Consider the following 16,578-nt stretch of genomic DNA (forward strand, 5'->3'; position numbering starts at 1 on the left):
GCCGGCGCGGGTTTAAAGGTCCGGCGGGGCGCTCCCCCTGCCCTGCCCATGTCTCTCCTCGCCGCCGCCGTCGCGCAGTCGCTGCCCGGCTCCGCGCGCGGGGCAGGTACGGGAGCGCGGCGGGGTGGCCGAGCGGGGTCTGCGGGGGGAAGGTCCGCGCCTGACGGCTGCCGCCCCTCCTGCCGCCCCCCGTCGCCGGCCGGGACCACTTAGGGGTGGAGGGAGGGAGGGAAGGGAGGAGAGAGAGGCTGGGCAGCCTGCTCTGCCCCCTCTCCGCTCCCGCAGGGACCCCCTCGGGCAGGAGCATCTCTCGTTCCCTCCCCTGCCGAACAGGTGCAGGCGGCCCCCGCCTCTGCTCGGCCGCCGGGCCCCGACCTGCCCTCAGGGCGGACGGACCTTGCCAGGTTCCAGCCCCGACCGGGCTGCGCAGAAAGGCGGTGGCTGGAACGGCGGAAGGGAAATGAATCCGTTCAGTGGTGGTGTTGTCGATGACAAGGACAAGCGCCCTTGTAAGTGGCACTTGGTGCTCGATGGAGGCCCGGTGACCACTGGTTTCTATGTGCAAGTGGGGTGAGGGATGGCACGGCCGGTGGTAATGGCAAAGCTCTTTTTTATTGGTGTGCTTCCAAATGGGGGGAAAAAAATCCTTCTAAGGTGTTCTTGGAATTTGTTGTATGTTCAGAAGTCGTTAGAGCATCACAATCTGGAAAATTGGAAATTTAGAAGCTGAAGAGCCTTTATAGAGCAAAGAGGTGGATAGTAGCTGGAAAGAAGTTGCCTTTCCAATTACCTCCACCATGGGTGTTTGTCTCCTGCCTTCACATCGTGCTCCCGAAGCAAAGGCAGTAGCCTGCCAGAGGCTGTTGTGACATGACAGATTCTTGGAAAGATTAGTTAGTAAAAATCAGCTTTTAATTTTCCTTTTCAGGTTATATTTTTAAAGAATAGTGCTTATTTGCTATATGAAACTAGTTCCTCTACCTTGTGTAAATTACACTGCAGTTGCTGTTCAAGGTTGCAATTTACAGGGCCAAGCCCTGGGTGCAGCTGTGCAGCTGCATCAACCTAGAGCTGTTCTTGACTGAGATCAAGCTTTTGCATGTACGTGACAACAGACATCAGGTGGAATAGGAAGGCAAGTTTAGGGAATATACCAGATTCTTTGACTGTGGTGCGTTAGCTAGGGACAAATCAGTCTGGTTTTGAGAGTCTTTGGGGAAAGAAAAGTGTTGTCAAAATGTATGTAAAGGACTTGGACTTGTAAGCAGTATTATGTGCATAATATTAAGGGTGTTGTTTATTTTCTAATTACTACAAATATCATAAAGAGGAATGCTGAAGTATTTACAGAGTTGTAAATGTTTCTTACAAGAGGTATAGAAACAGATAGGAAGAAGGCATTGACATCCTCTCCCAGAAAATATATTTTGTTCTTATTTTTGGGACCATAAAATTCAGTGTTGCTACCACTGCTGAGGAGTGTTGGATGTACAGTGGCCTGAGTAAACCGCATGGGCATGACCTCCTGGAAGAGATCCTAATACACACTGTCCCAATTACAGCTGTCCGTGGCATGTAAGAGCAATATTGGATATCAAGAGTTTCTGGTTCCTATTCTTGATCTAGACTAAGCTCTATTGGCCAGCATATTGCACAGCTAGGCTAGCCTAGCTTAGGTTTTTTTTTTATTTATTCTCAAGTGTTACAAATTGAAAGAGGGAAGCAGGTTTTATTTCTAGGAGTATGTGGTTTGTGTAGTTTCTGTATTTTTGCTCTGGTGTTGAAAGGATATGCTGGTTGCCTGCCATTTATGATAAAGGTCATAGTGGCTAATAATAGCTGTGAAGAATATTTACCTGGAGAAATGGAACTAGAACCCAGGATCACTTGGCTACCATTTGAGGCTATAGAACTATCTGTAACAAAAGTGGCTAATTTGCTCTACCACTGGCAAAGGAAGGTATGACAAGACTGGAATAAACAAAACTTGAATATCAGGTCAAATAGTGAACACGCAGCAAGTTTGGACTTTTTTAATTTTAATTTAAATTTTTCCAAACATGAAAAATAAAAATGTAATAGGATACATAAAAGCATAATTGGACAGGCTTTAGTGGTTTCAAACTAAAAAGACGGTAGATTTGCATCAAACATAAGGAACACATCTTTTACTGTGAGGGTGGTAAAGCACTGACACAGGCTGTCCAGAGAGAGGGTGGATTCCTTATCCCTGGAAACATTTAAGGTCAGGTTAAGCAACCTGATCTGATTGAAGACATCCCTCATTGCGGGGAGGTTGGACTAGAGGAGCTTTGAAGGTCCCTTACAACCCAAAGCATTCTATAAAGGTAGACCCCTTAACATCCCATAAATAGCTTAGAGATTCTGAAATCCAAAATTGATTTGTGAAAACTGTTGGCCAGCTTGGGTATGTGTTCTTTTTCTGCTCCTTACAGAATCAAAGAGTGATCCCAAAATACAAATATAACTAACTGGTTTTAAATTTGTCAAAACCCACTTCCTTACTCCTTGATAGAACAAGAATTGTCATTTTATCCTTCTCTATTCTCCTTAACAAGACTGGATATGCAGCTGCTCTGTTTAAATGCTTGCTTTATTCTCCCTTCAATCTCTTCCTTCACTCTCCCTCATCCCCCTTTTCTCTTTAATTTTCTTTCCGCTTTTTGTTCTTTATGCTTCCTTTTTTGCATTGGCAATTTCCACTGTAAATCTCAGATTGCCTCTTGCATTTTGTCTTCATTTTTAAACTATTGCTTGCTATATCATCCCTTAATAGATCCTTCTTTGTTTCTTCTTTCCATTTCTCTGATGTTCGCTGCACTCTGCCTTGCTCTGTCATCTCTTACCTGCACCTGGCAGTGAGTGGCTGCATTTGAGCTGAGAGAACTCTCCTGGGAGCAGGCTCTGTTTGGCCAGAGCAGAGTGAGGGAAAGTGGCTGCTCTTCCTGGAGCTTTGCCAGGGCTCAGCTCCCAGACACTGACTGGAGGTAGCAGCCATTTTAAGTAAATTAAGTAAAACTGCGCAGTTGAAGGCAAGTACAGAACTTAATGAAAATCACCGAATATAAGGTGATTTAGGGCTTAAAATAGAGCCCTACAATTGGCTGTTGGATTTACTACAAAATATAAACTTTAAAAAATACAAAATTGTTTGATAACAAATTTATACAGATTTAAGCTTAATGAAGAAGTTGACAAGCAAGTACTGAAAGAATTACATGGAGGTAGATTGAATATATATGTATATATGACTATTCCAGTGAGGCCTGGAAAAGAGGACAAATATGGAAGTAGCTGTACCTTAATATGGTTCTTTTGACCTGGCAGTATTAAAACTGTAGAAATTATTCATTGTTTACAACAAAGCTAAGTAACCTGACAATATAGGAATATTCTATTTTGGCAACTCTAAATGTTATCTGCTATGATAGCAATATTTAAAATTAAATCAAAACATCAGTTAGGTAGTTTTCATTTACTTGGTTCCATTTTTTAAAAGAAAGTAGCCTTCAATTAGTCTAAAGTGAAACTAATCTAAATCGAAATACATGTTTCTACAATAAAACTTGGGGTTTTTTCAGTACTGTAACACTTCATTTTAACCTTCAACCTAGTTGGAATAGTCACTTTCTGTCAAAAAGACTGACATGGTTTGTTAGTCACAGGAGGCTTTAAGAGGCTTAAATTGCTTCATAATGAATTGCTTAAAATAAAAATACACCTTATACAATGTTAATTGAATTAACTTGGCTTATTTTGGGCCTTTCTTACATTTGTTTCTTTGGAATAGGCCCAGGTCAAGTAATTCTTATACCAGATTGAAATAAGCTCTTGTGTTCTGTTTCAGCTGTCGTTACTATCTTTTAACTTCCAGTTATGAGGGAGTTGGTTGCTCAAAACAAAAAAAAATATGTTTTCTTCTAGTGGCTAGTTGATCAAAAACTGTCTTTATATCTTGATTTTCTTTGCTTCTGAAGTGCTTTTCCTTATTCTAATGATTGATCTATCAAGTGAAACTGTCTCCTGGGAAGAACTGACAGAAACAGTGTGGTCCCTTGAATGTGGATCCTCAAATCATCTAAAAAGCAATAACCCACAAGTAAATAGGGACATAAAGGAGGGGCATAGAATGCCTACAGCCAGCCCTGTGAGAGGTGGGATAGTTCACTGAGTTAAGCATTTTCTATTGCTGTAAGAAAACAGTTTTACTGTCTTTAATGATTCAGAGTAGCACAAACAGGTTAGAGCAAGTGTTGAGAAACTCTTAATTACAGAGTTGATTTAGGGCAGGCAGACCATACAGTCCAACATAAACAGAGTGCAGAAAGCAGAGACATAAGTGTTAGAACAACTCACTTTCAACTGCCCTAATTTATCTTTCTCAGCTTTAGTCATCTCTCTTTCATGCATAAAGCTATGCATATTTCATCCTTGCAAAATCAGCCTGCACTTTTATTAAACACTGTTATTTTCACACTTCTGATTTCAACAATGTATTTCCTTATGAGCATTACTATTTGGTCTGAATAATTAGTATTATGAATTACCCAGAATAAATATGCAGAATAATTCATGGACTAGTGCAAAACAGAGCACCAAGTGCCAGTGAATTAAATTCTGAAAATTTTACCCGACCTACAGTAATGATCACTATATAAATATCTTATGAGAGAAACTCCTGTCAGGCTGTGTATTGATGTGGAGGCTGGAGATATGTAGATGGTGGGTAGTGAAGGGAGGGAGGTGAAGTGTGGCACCACCATGTACAGAATAGATGGAATGTTAAATATTAACATTCACACCTTGATTTTCTTTTGAGCAGCTTTTTTTTTTTTTTTTTTTTTTTTTTTTTTTTTTTTTTTTGTGGAATTTTCAGTGTAGTAACAGCTCAGTAATAAAAAAGTTGTAACTTGAAAATTGGAAACTGTTCAAATAGTACAACTTTTCACCTATGTACTGATTTTGATTTCCTTTAAAATTTTCCTACTTGACCTATTTGTATTTGAGTTTCAGACTGTATTTAGAAATTATATTATGACACATGATTATTTAATATATTCTTCAGCTAAGCAACACGGCACGATTTCCTTTGTAATAGCTGTAAACTTTATAGCTGGTATAGGCTTATAATTAATTTCTTCTGCTAGGAGTTTGTAACGGAAGTGTGGAAATACTGGAACTATTTCTTTGTCTAGCAGTTGTTCTGAATAGGTGGCTATTTGATCTGGCTTCTAAATCAGACTATTTAAAAGCTCATATTTAGTTAGCCACTTTCAGCTCAGTCTGACAGATATTTCCTCAGAGCCGATGATTCAGATTGCAGCAGTTCTCCCTGGGAAGAGGGAGTGTGCACATATATTTTTTTCCTTTGAGCTCTCTTCCTTTCAGGAAGCAGCAGTGAAATGCTGTCGGTAAGACTTCAAACCCCATGATTCCTTGGGAGAGCATGCGCTGAAAGCTTCCAGTTGTCAAAGTGCTTTTGCCACACTGGTCGACTATTTGACATATACCAAACCCGAAAGAAGAAAATAAATATACTGTCCTTTTGTTGATCTTTAAATACAGAAAATCCAAAGGTAACTGTTCCTTAACCATTTCTGTGTTGGCCGCGTGGGTTCTGCATGCAAATGGATCTGGCATTGCTATGGGAATATAGGTTTCCTGTACTGGATTGTAAATTTGTACAAATACTTACACCAAATAATCAAGAGTACTGAATACTAGTCCCACATTAGACATTGGCTGGCCTGTCTTTCAAAGTCATTTATTAACCAGTATTTTTTTATTTGGACTGGCTTCATTCATTAAAGGAAGGTCTTGACCTTGACAAGAGGGTTGAACGGTACAGTGATTTTTGCCTTTAAGAAGCAATATGGAAGGGAATATGAATCACAGTCCTTAGGATAAAGTTCAAAATCAGCTAGCTAAGTCAAGGTACATATTTGAAGCAACTGCTGTACTAGCCACTATAGATAAACTGGTGACTAACTAATTTAAATATAACTTTATTGACGACAGAATTTTAACATTTCAGCTGCTGTGTTTTTCTCTAAATGTATTTTTATACTGATAGGTCAGACCCAGGGGAGAGGGATACACATAATCCCTTTCTCCCTCTGATGTGGAGTCACCAGTAGTTTTATGTAGCCTTAGGAGTAATAGTGATGTGGGTAGAAGTGAAGCTAATGGAAAGTTACACAGACAGAGCTTGGTCTATTGTGCTTTACTGCAGTATTGCTTTAAAATGCCTTGCAAGGTTTTCTGCACTCCCAGCAGCAGCAGTGCTGCCTGGAACAGATGCAATGGTTTACCCCGTCCTTAGGAGCTTAATGCTGTCTCACAGCATGGTCTGCTCAGGAAGCCTTGCTGCTCGCTTTACATACTGGTAAATCAGGGGGAGCATAAGCAGTAACTTACTGGATACCAGAAACCTCTCCTGGAATTCATTTTAACTAAAATGTGTGTGCATGCCTCAGAAGATACTTAAAGGAAAGAACAAAAAATATAAGATACACCTGGACCATTTGATGTCAGAAAGGACAGTTTCACACTTTGCCACCTTTCTTAAACAGTTAATTGATTTGGCTTTACATTGTTACATTACAAAAACAATCCTAAAAAATGCAGTCTTAGGCATGTAAATGCCATAGGATTAACTCAATAGCAATGCATTTAGATATTCAGCAATGGCCATCTTTGCCATAGTTAATTAAAGTAAGTGATTTGGGGCTCATTTAAAATACTTTTGAGATTTAGAATTATCTCCTCAATTGACTAAAAGCCTGCAAAATATGGAGGTTCCTGTTGTGATTTTATACAATTGCTGTTCATTGATGTCTGTATTGTATTAGTACTACTGGGTCTCAAAAATCATAAAATTACATGATCTGCCCTGTTTTATATGGAACACCTTTTTAGCAGATATAAGCCTCAACCATTCCACATACATTTCCTTTCTGAAGTTTAAACTTATGTATTGATTTAGCAAATAATTTGCATCACTAGTCTTTGTCTTGTGCATGTAAAGATGATTTTCAACATGCAGCCTGTCTATATTGTAAATATTTCGATTTTCGCTGGTTTTATATTTCATTTGAAAGCATTAGAAAGATCATAGTCTATTTATACCTCCCCGGTCTGTTCATTTTGACTTTACGGTTTTCTAATGGAGAAATCACCGATGATTTCATATGTATGTGTATAAATAGAGCGGGTATGTATATAAATAGAGCGAGTAGATAGCTATACCTTCAAGTAAAGGACTGCTTTGATGTAAAATAGCGTTTTACGCGGAGAGATCGTAAGGTCACCGAAGGCAAACCTGACACCCATCGGTGGCTTTGTACGCGGAGTGTCTCCGCCCCCCGGCCCCCCTTCCCGGCTGTGCCATCGCCTCGGCTGCCCGGAGCCGGCGCGGGCTGGGCGCAGGGAGCGGGCAGGAAGCGATTGTGCAGCGAGGAGCCGCTCCCGTATCAGCGAGCGTCCCTGTGCGCCTTAGCTCTGATAAACCTCAGTCACTGCGAGCTTGCTTGTTAATTAAGGAAAATCGGTACCCGGCTCCTTTAAAGGTCCCCTAATAGAAAAGGGGGTGGAGAAGAGCGAAGACTGGTGTCTTTTTAACCTTGCTGAAGGACGCAGCAGTATTTATTGACGTATGCAAATAACCAGGGGGAGGAGGTGGAGGAGGAGGGTGCTTGGAAAAACAGGAACCAGAATCAGTTTCTCATTGCAGGGTGAGAGCTCTGAGTTCCGGTGTAAGAGAAAAGAGACGTGGCGAAATTGCTGTATATCTCTGCCCTATAAGCACATCTCTCATTTAGACTGAAGGGAAACAAGGCATCAAAAAGGGTGAAGCATCTTAAAAAATATTTTAAGGGCAATCTAGCACGATCAAAGGTTACATATTCCTAAATGGGGGAGGGGGAAGATTACGGGTTTGCCTTGCAATATGCTGTAGCGTAGTACTAGCAATAGGACGAGATTTTTGGCTGGCAAATGATTAAAACAGACTGGCTTGTGGTATGAATGACAATGTTAATAATCTGTCTTTGTGGTTTTTTCCCCTACTGTTTCAGCTGCGCAAACCATGCAGGATGATTTACTGATGGACAAAAGCAAAGCCCAGCCCCAGCAGCAGCGGCAGCAGCAGCAGCAGCAAGATCCAAACTCAGCAGAAGCCCCCTCTACACCCATCTCGTCGGAGACACCCAAATCAGAAGACAACAGTTCAGTGACTAGTATCGGCACATCGGCTCCTTCCCAAAATAGCAAGGAGAAGATGCAGATGGAGTCTCCCATTTTGCCTGGCTTGAGCTTTCACCAGCCTCAACAAGAACCTGCAGCCGGCACCTCCTTATCTCCCTCGTTTGGCAGCACCTGGTCTACAGGGACCACAAACACGGTGGATGATAGCTTTTTCCAAGGGATTACTCCAGTCAATGGGACAATGCTTTTCCAGAATTTTCCACACCATGTCAACCCTGTATTTGGTGGCACTTTCTCACCTCAGATTGGCCTAGCTCAGACTCAACACCACCAACATCAGCAGCAGCAGCAGCAAGCTCAGCAGCAGCAGCAGCGGAGGTCACCTGTGAGTCCTAACCAGGCACCTTTCGCCCAGAGAAATGCTGCTTACAGCCATCAGCCCATCATGACCAGCAAACCGTCTTCCTCCTCTGCCTCTTCTTCTTCCTCCTCCAGCTGGAATAACCATCAAAACGCAGCTTGGAGTACACCTTCCAACCCTTGGGGTGGGCTGCAGGCTGGTAGGGACCCTCGAAGGGCAGTTGGAGTGGGGGTTGGCGTGGGTGTGGGAGTCGGCGTGCCCTCCCCCCTCAATCCCATTTCACCCCTTAAAAAACCCTTCTCCAGCAATGTCATTGCCCCTCCGAAGTTCCCACGGGCTGCACCCTTAACCCCCAAATCCTGGATGGAAGACAACACGTTCAGGACGGACAATGGCAACAATCTGTTGCCTTTTCAGGTAAATGACTACATGCACCTTCTGCGTGATGACAGCTATCACAGATTTCTGGTTTTTGTAGGGCTGTGTTTCGTGTGACTGTTCTGAGTGGCATCTCCATAACTCATGTTTTCACTAAATAGTCACCTTACATGGGAGAAGTGGGGTTGAACCTAGGGAGTGCATACACAAAGATTTCCAATTCTACCTTAAAGTTTAAAATCTTATTTTTCTTGTAACTTATTGTTAAATGTGGTGTATGGGGATTTTTTTGTTGTTGTTGTTTTTTGGTCTTTTTTAGTATCTCTGAAAGGTAGTAGCCTTCATGAAAAACAGGTTCGGCAGACTACGTTCCCTTGGTGCTGTGTTAGAATTTTTTTTCCTATTCTCCCATATGTGAGAAAGCTGAGATGTTGAAATTGCTGGTTCAATTTTCTAACTGGGCTGTTAATTTTAACCAGAGATGCTTCTTGACCTGAAATTCAGTTAATTATTTTATCACCATTGCAATAGCTAATTGTCCTTATGTTGAGGTGGGATTTAACGGGGAATCCGTTCACATAAGGCATCCATATGAAAAGCTGTGTACATCTAATACGTCCACCCTGCTGTTATATTCACAGTGGACGTTTTGAATACATCTCGAAGCAGCGTGGGTGTGTATGGAAAGAGTGGCGTATCTGTCCATTCCAATAAGGAAATGCCTAATACAATTGACATGATTTAGAAATGGCAGGAAAGTATCGTATAAAATAAACCATTTTATGCTGTTCAGAATATTTGCAGAGAAAAGAGACAATAGGACACGACCTTCAGAGCCATATTGCAATGGAGTCTATTTACTAGCTACATAGCTCTGAAATATTTAAAGCTGCAGTGCCCTTCACTGTTTTTTTTTAAATCTATGACGACAAAGCAGATCAATTGCCGCTGAAACTGGGCCAAATGGAAGATTTGCAATTTTAATGCAGAATGAGACCTGTCATGGTGTGAAATCCATTTTAAGTTGGAAAAAAGCAGAGCTTGCACTTGCACTTATATCTATACTAGGTGAAGTGAATCTCAGACCTTTTCTAGGTTACCTGTTTTGGTGTCCAACAAGTCAAAATTTTCTGCTTTGAAATACAGTTAAATCATTCATATATGCTTGCCCTTTAGGTAGTTGTTTTCTCAAGAAAGTATGACCTCTCAAACATCTTGAACTTATCAGTTTGATAAGAGTAGCATTTAGATTGACACCTAGTTTTAGAAACACAGTAAAAATCGAAATAAAAAAAATGCATCCCCACCCCCATTATTTTAGGAGACTGTTGAAGTAAAATATATGCACTTTCCAGTCCTATTCAGAGGACATCTTACAGTCAGCCCTGAAATTTCATTTTGCTGCTTCATTCTGTTTAAAGGGAGAGTTGCAAATTTTTTATTGGCTGCCCTAAATGAAGGTGGAGTGGCTTGTGGTGAGCTGCTGGTTAATGTCTCTGAAGCACTGAAGGCTGGAGGAAGATTACACTTTAGACACAATATGCCTGCTGTAAATACTATGTTGCACAGAGCACAGCACCATAAAAGCTAATAGCTCCCAGTCATTTTTTAGGAGTGGGAAATGTGTTTCAATTTACAAGTATTCTGAATTGTCTACATGTAAGACATTACAAATCTTGGTATATTTCAATTAGTAGTGAAAGCAACAGTAAATGGTCTTATTTCTGCGGTTTGGTTAGTGAGATACATTTTTAATGAATACAGAAGTTTATTATTGTGACTGTAAATTGTCAGAAATTAAACTGGCAGATATTTACTCATCACAAGGAAAAAAATAGCTAAGTGCTTTTAAAGAAAAGTTCTTTTGATTTGGAAATTAAGGTTTCAAAAAAACTAAAGTATTAGCCAATATGTAAATTGGAAACTTGTTTTCTTCTCTGTGGATTTAACCTGGTATTTTCATGTTCAACTGAAAGCAAATGCGTAGGCTATTCTCAGCACCAGCTGGTGTAACAGTCTGATTTCAGAGACTCAGAACACTTCTATTTTTTTTCCTATTAGGCTCCTTTTTTTTTTTAATACAAGCTGCTGAATTTTGCTTATTAAAAATTGTAATCTGGGTTACTGTTGATTGCTGCTATACTTAACAAAATGCCAAAGACATCTTGAAACCATACTATTGGTAGGAGGCAACTGTTTGGTTGCTCTGATAAAAATAAAATTCAAATTTATCTAAGAGTTTAATATTTGCTGCCAAGGTTCGGGTTGTCTTTTTTCTTCTTCCCCCCACCACTAAATTGGGCAATATGTTGACACAGTAAGTTCTGCTTGTCAGCACTATAAGTAGTTCTGGCAGGTTTATCCGTTTACATCTGCCACCCTCTGTAACTGTGTGGTTTTGAGCAACTTTAGAAATACCTCCAGTAAACTTCTTAGCAACACACTTACGCACATTAGTAAGTTCTTTGTGTTAACCTGTTATTTTATGTTGGGATTATTAGTCTTTCTAAGAAAGAAGAAAGCTATTAATATGTTCACTGTTTGAAATAACATCATGGAGAGCCGTTTTGTAGTTCAGGTCTTTGCAGTGATCACAAATTTTGATCAGAAAAGATCTGTAACTGAGATTTGTGTTCTGAGTCTATAATATATGAAGATAGTTGATACTCAGCTATTGATATATATTTTTTCTAGGAAAAAATGTTCAATTTGAAAATATTTCTCTTAAGACATGTATGTAAAGTGATATGCTACATATTTTCATCCCTTAATTTGAGTAATCTTATATGTCAAAACCAGTTGGTGTCTGTCCCAAGCAGTTGTGCTGCAGAAGATATCAGGATATTTAAAATATGACTTGGTGGGAACTCTGCTGGTGTTTGCCTTATGATTGGTGTGGAAAGGCCGCTAAAATACCTTGAGGGACACTACATTCATACACTTACTAGGAAAAGTCAATTGCAATGTATATATTTAAAAAATGGAGATAGAAAGCTGATAGTTGAAAGGAAAAAAGTGATCAGTCTGGAATGAAATGTAATGTAGCAAGTAAGAGTTGGAGATGAGATTATGGGAGCAGGTGTGGAACTAGGCCAGAGAGGAAATACAAAAACATGGCCAGTTTGTTCTTCTGAATATTTTTTGCCTTCTGAGTGGTTCAGGTGCAGGGTCTCTGACTGTCGTGTGGCAAGCAGTCGTGTTTGCTATTATGTTAGGTGATCCTCAGCTCTGGCATTTGAGGCTGGCACTGGCTTAGTCCCATTTTCCAACAGAGTGGTGGGGCTTGTACAGGACTGTTGTCATCTCCTGCTTCTCTTTCCCTTTACTTGTCTCAGGTAAATGGTGTATTTCTTTTGGCTTTGGGCCATGTGAAGATATTGGGACACAGCTTGTGGGGTTAGGAGGATTGATAGTGCCTGAAATAGACCCTTGGAGGCAAGGATAAGAAATTCTCTTTGCAGGGAAGATAGAGAAATAATTAAATGTTTGCAGACAAGTATTCTAATTAAGTGTGTCTACCTTGTGGATTTGTAATTATAGCAGCACTGTAACAATTTTCCAGAAACTGTGCTGAGTTTTGCCATTTTCCAAGTAATGTTCTTTAGAAACAAAAAATGCATTGCAGTTTGTGCTCTGAAGATTCTGGCATGCATCAAACCATTCTTGGCAGCTTTACTGATAAATATTTCTCTAACAGAAATAAAAAAGGTGCTGTTTATTGTGTATAAAGATAGTTTTAACATGCTATCTTTTGCAGGGAGACTGAGAAAGGATTTTTGGGGAAGTGTTTTGGAGTGGTGTTTTTTTCTTCATTGTTTTCAATTAGAATTAGTCTGGACCAGATAAAATTATAACCTATTGAGGAATTTTTATTTAACTTCAATATTTCATACTTAAACAAAATGCCAATTCTAACATGCAATGAGTTTGTGTTTAAATATAAGTGCATATATGTGTATAAATGTAGAGTTTAAATATTGGAACATTTATGAGCGTAACAAGTAAAGTTCTGTGTTTATGAGTAAGGAGTTTTACTGGCTGATACACTCTGGTGACTAAGTTTAAAAACATTTTTTGAATCTAGAGGGTTTTTTCAGTCAGAAATAGTTGAATGCAACTATGCGATAAGTCTATTTAAAGATAAATTTTTAAAACGTATTTCTTTAGTCTAAATTTGTCATTCGGGGCTCTAGCTTCTTGGCATGGTTAATGTCTGCATGTTCAAATTAACTAAAACATAGTAATGGTACAAGGAAAAAGAAGCACATGACTGTTTTATAGTCAAAGTATGATGGTTGAGCACTGATTACATATTGATCAGAGTTTTGATTTTAAGTAATCAATCATAGTTAATCTGTCAGAGTTAGTGAAGGTAGAGCAAAGGTCTGAGTTCAGTACACAGCTGATGTTCTGATCAACTCTGTACATAGATAGGACTTCCTTAAAAACATTAATGGTATTAATATCAAACAGTGAATCAACAATTCTGTCTTAAAAATTTGATAGAGGATTTATTTGTCTTTGAGAGGAACAGTAGAAGGGAAGGGGAAGAGCATAGAGTTCATTTTGCTATTTCCTTTCTTGGATCATCTCTCCCAGTTTTCATCTATTTGCTTAGACTGCTTTTGTGAAAGGAATGTAAGAGGAAGAGAGACCTGGAAAAGTAGTGTTTTCAGGTTCCAGTGGTTCTTCAAGGAAAAAGAGTTTGCTGAGTGAATGATGAAGATTTCCATTTGTTACCAGTTGGTAAAATAGCTCTCCTTTCATGAAGGTCACTCAGGAGTAATTTCTAGCAGACCTATACTAAGGGGAAGCTAAAATCTAGCACTGTTTAGCCTAAAGTTCAAAAGTGATCTTACCTTAAACAGAACTCATCTGAATTTTGCTTCTGTTTTAGACTTCACAGTTTTTGGGCTATTCTGATATCTTGTATGTTCTTACCTAAATTTAGGGTAGCACTGCCATGTTCTGTTTCATTTTTTTTTAATCTAATTTTTCCATGTTTCACAAAAGCATTACTTTTAAGCAGTTGTTAGAATGCTGCACACGCTGGTACTAACCAGTTGACTCAGTAGTTAGAAGAATGTAACAGAATTACCTCTTCATTTGTGTAATCATTTTATTATTATGTGTAAATTTTAGAATTTTAAAAATGCAAGTTGAGAAAAGAAACTTTGCTTGTGTTTGTTCAGACTTGGTCAACATTTTCATTTCCTTAAGTTTCAGTTATATGATTCCGTCTTTTCCTAAAAGCTACGAGTAGATTTGAAAATCACAATTAATTAATGTCTTCCTTTTCCTCCTTGTTGTGGAAAAGTGGCTTTATCCCTTTATTGCCTGTTTCTCAAGCTCATTCCAGAGATAGAGTAGTCAATTTTTCTAAGATCCTACAGGAGAGAAGCACTGTGACAATCAGGATAGATCCTGATCTGCTTTGTCACAACAGTGTTAGAAGGGATGATGTGAAGTCCATTCTATAGAGGTAAATAAGGTTCACAGAGTTTGGGAAATTAATTTCTTCTCAATGTTTAATCTAAGACTAAAAAATCATAGGTTTTTTCTGAAATATTTAGAAAATAGGTCTTTGAACACAGAACATCCACTGCAGTCTCTTAAGTTTGCTGTTTGTGTGGATCTCAAATTAGGCATGAAAAAATGAAGAAAACTTCCACAGGAACCAATTTGTTGTCAGTTCATGCTACATAGCAAATACTCAGGAATTAAGAATTTTTCATCAGGGAAGAGAAAAGAAGCAAAATATTTAATTGCTTTGATGCCAATTTTTCCTTCAACTGTGTCCATTTTTCTCTGTGCATCTTCAAGATTTTGGAGAATTACTCCTGCTCTTCCTAATTTTTTTTTTCAGTTTGCGAGAATTTGCTACAGTTTTCTTTTAAATTCCTGGAGCCAAATAAACTACTTAAGCAAAACCACAGATTCTGTTGCATGTTAGAATGATAAACTTCACATGATTGATCACCCAAGTTAAGAATCTTTTGATCAACTCCATAGTTCTTTGTTCTTGGTTTTACAAAGTTAATGAAAATTATGTGTACAGAGCACTGTCAGTAGGTGTCAATGGGCATGGCCCGTTTTCTTTGTGTTACCCACCCTTGAACTGTTCAGCTGCTTTCAAACATCTATTTCTTCCTGTTCCTGAATTTTGATTCTTTTTTTCAATGAGGCTTCTCATTTGAGTTGGCCTCCCCTATTCCACTTTCTGTGTCAAAGCTTCAGGTTACAGAGGAAAGCCCAATAAATCCCTGTAGTTGTGCTCACTTAGTCCTGTGCAAAATTAATTGCATGAGGGGTTTTAAAAGTAGGTTTAATCAAATTCAGGGAGAATGGAATTTTCAGAAATACTGGCTAGAAGTTCTGAATTCTAGAAATTTAGACATTTTAACCAAGTGATAAGTTAGTCTGAACAAGCAGACCTGATTTCTTTCCCTGTACCCAAACCGAGCTTAGAAAATCTATGACTTAGGATGGATTTTCACACAGTTTGACAAAGAACCCCTTCTGACATAAATGAGAAAAGCATTCATTATGGCTTTTTCATGGACTTTTTATATATGACTTTATGTCATAGTCATAAATGGATGTTCTGGTGAAATTCACCTTTCCGATGTAGAATTATTGTGAAGGTGCTCAGCTTAAAAAGATTCATCCTAAAAAGTTATTTTTGGCAACACTGTAGGCAACTTAAAGCTGATCATTTAATGAGAAATGTCAGACAACAAAGAAATTCACCCACCAAAGCTCTCTGGGTTTTATTCTCTGAGTGAGGCTCTTTTTTGCAAGACTCATTTCCTAAAGAAAATCTTTGGAATTGTAGCTTCTTCTCAAAATTGCTGAATTAAACAGAGCAAACATTTTCCTTTAAAACACTTGAGTGGTTAAATGTTGTTTTGGATTAAATGAAAATTTCCTAATTCCTTGTTGAAAGTTGCTGCTTCATTCTGCTGAACTATCTTGCTTTGTGAAAGAGATGTGTTAAAAGCATTAATGAATTAACATGGAGGTAGCTAGTGTTACTCCCATTTACTACATGACCTTAACATTTGTAAAGGGTTAACAAGTTATTTATGTATTAACTGGTTGTTAGCATGTTAACAGATGGCTTATAAGCAAATCTAATGTCATCTATTGATGTGCTTAGCAAATGTTAAGGTGTGTAATAACCAAGTGTGTTAAATGTTTATAGCACACTTTGTGGGTTTGATTTTTTAAAAATTACTTATAAAGATAACTTCTAGTTTTAATCATGACACCCACAACAGTCTGACCTAATGATTTCACCTCACTAAAGAATTCTCTTGCTCGTGTATTCTCTCCAGGTTCATATTGTTTCTTTCTGTGACAATTGGAAAAAAAAATTGAGAACAGTGAGACCTCTGACAGTAACTGAAAGGGTTTTTCTTAAAACTCAAAAAGCCTGAAGTAGCAGCTGACTGTGTAGCAGGAAGACTAAGAACAAGAGAGTAGAGGAAACAAAAGTCAGGAACAAGAAAAAGTAGGACTTTTATAGTACAGAATGGAAGGGGAGCTGTGGCATTTTCAAATATGGCAATGCAGCACGACAATACACCCATGCACTTTCTGTGGATGAGAAT

At 38.9% G+C, this 16,578-nt stretch overlaps 1 protein-coding gene across 6 annotated transcripts in view; it reads left to right on the forward strand.

Annotated features, from left to right (window-relative positions):
- Nucleotides 1-10: 10 nt before the first annotated feature.
- Nucleotides 11-16,578, forward strand: part of CPEB3 (cytoplasmic polyadenylation element binding protein 3) — a 79,783-nt gene continuing 63,215 nt past the window's right edge. For 2 of the 6 annotated variants that reach the window (XM_050976007.1, XM_050976008.1), the window contains exons 1-2: nucleotides 7,675-7,754; nucleotides 8,097-9,004. In XM_050976007.1, coding sequence (XP_050831964.1) covers nucleotides 7,676-7,754; nucleotides 8,097-9,004 — 987 coding nt within the window. In that variant the 5' untranslated portion in view covers nucleotide 7,675. Of the gene's footprint in view, nucleotides 107-7,674; nucleotides 7,870-8,096; nucleotides 9,005-11,315; nucleotides 11,422-11,891; nucleotides 12,301-16,578 lie in introns of those variants that run through there. The other 4 variants (XM_030240889.2, XM_050976009.1, XM_050976010.1 and 1 more) reach the window with 4 other exon arrangements.

Source organism: Serinus canaria, chromosome 6, assembly GCF_022539315.1.
Source record: "Serinus canaria isolate serCan28SL12 chromosome 6, serCan2020, whole genome shotgun sequence".
NCBI lineage: Eukaryota > Metazoa > Chordata > Aves > Passeriformes > Fringillidae > Serinus > Serinus canaria.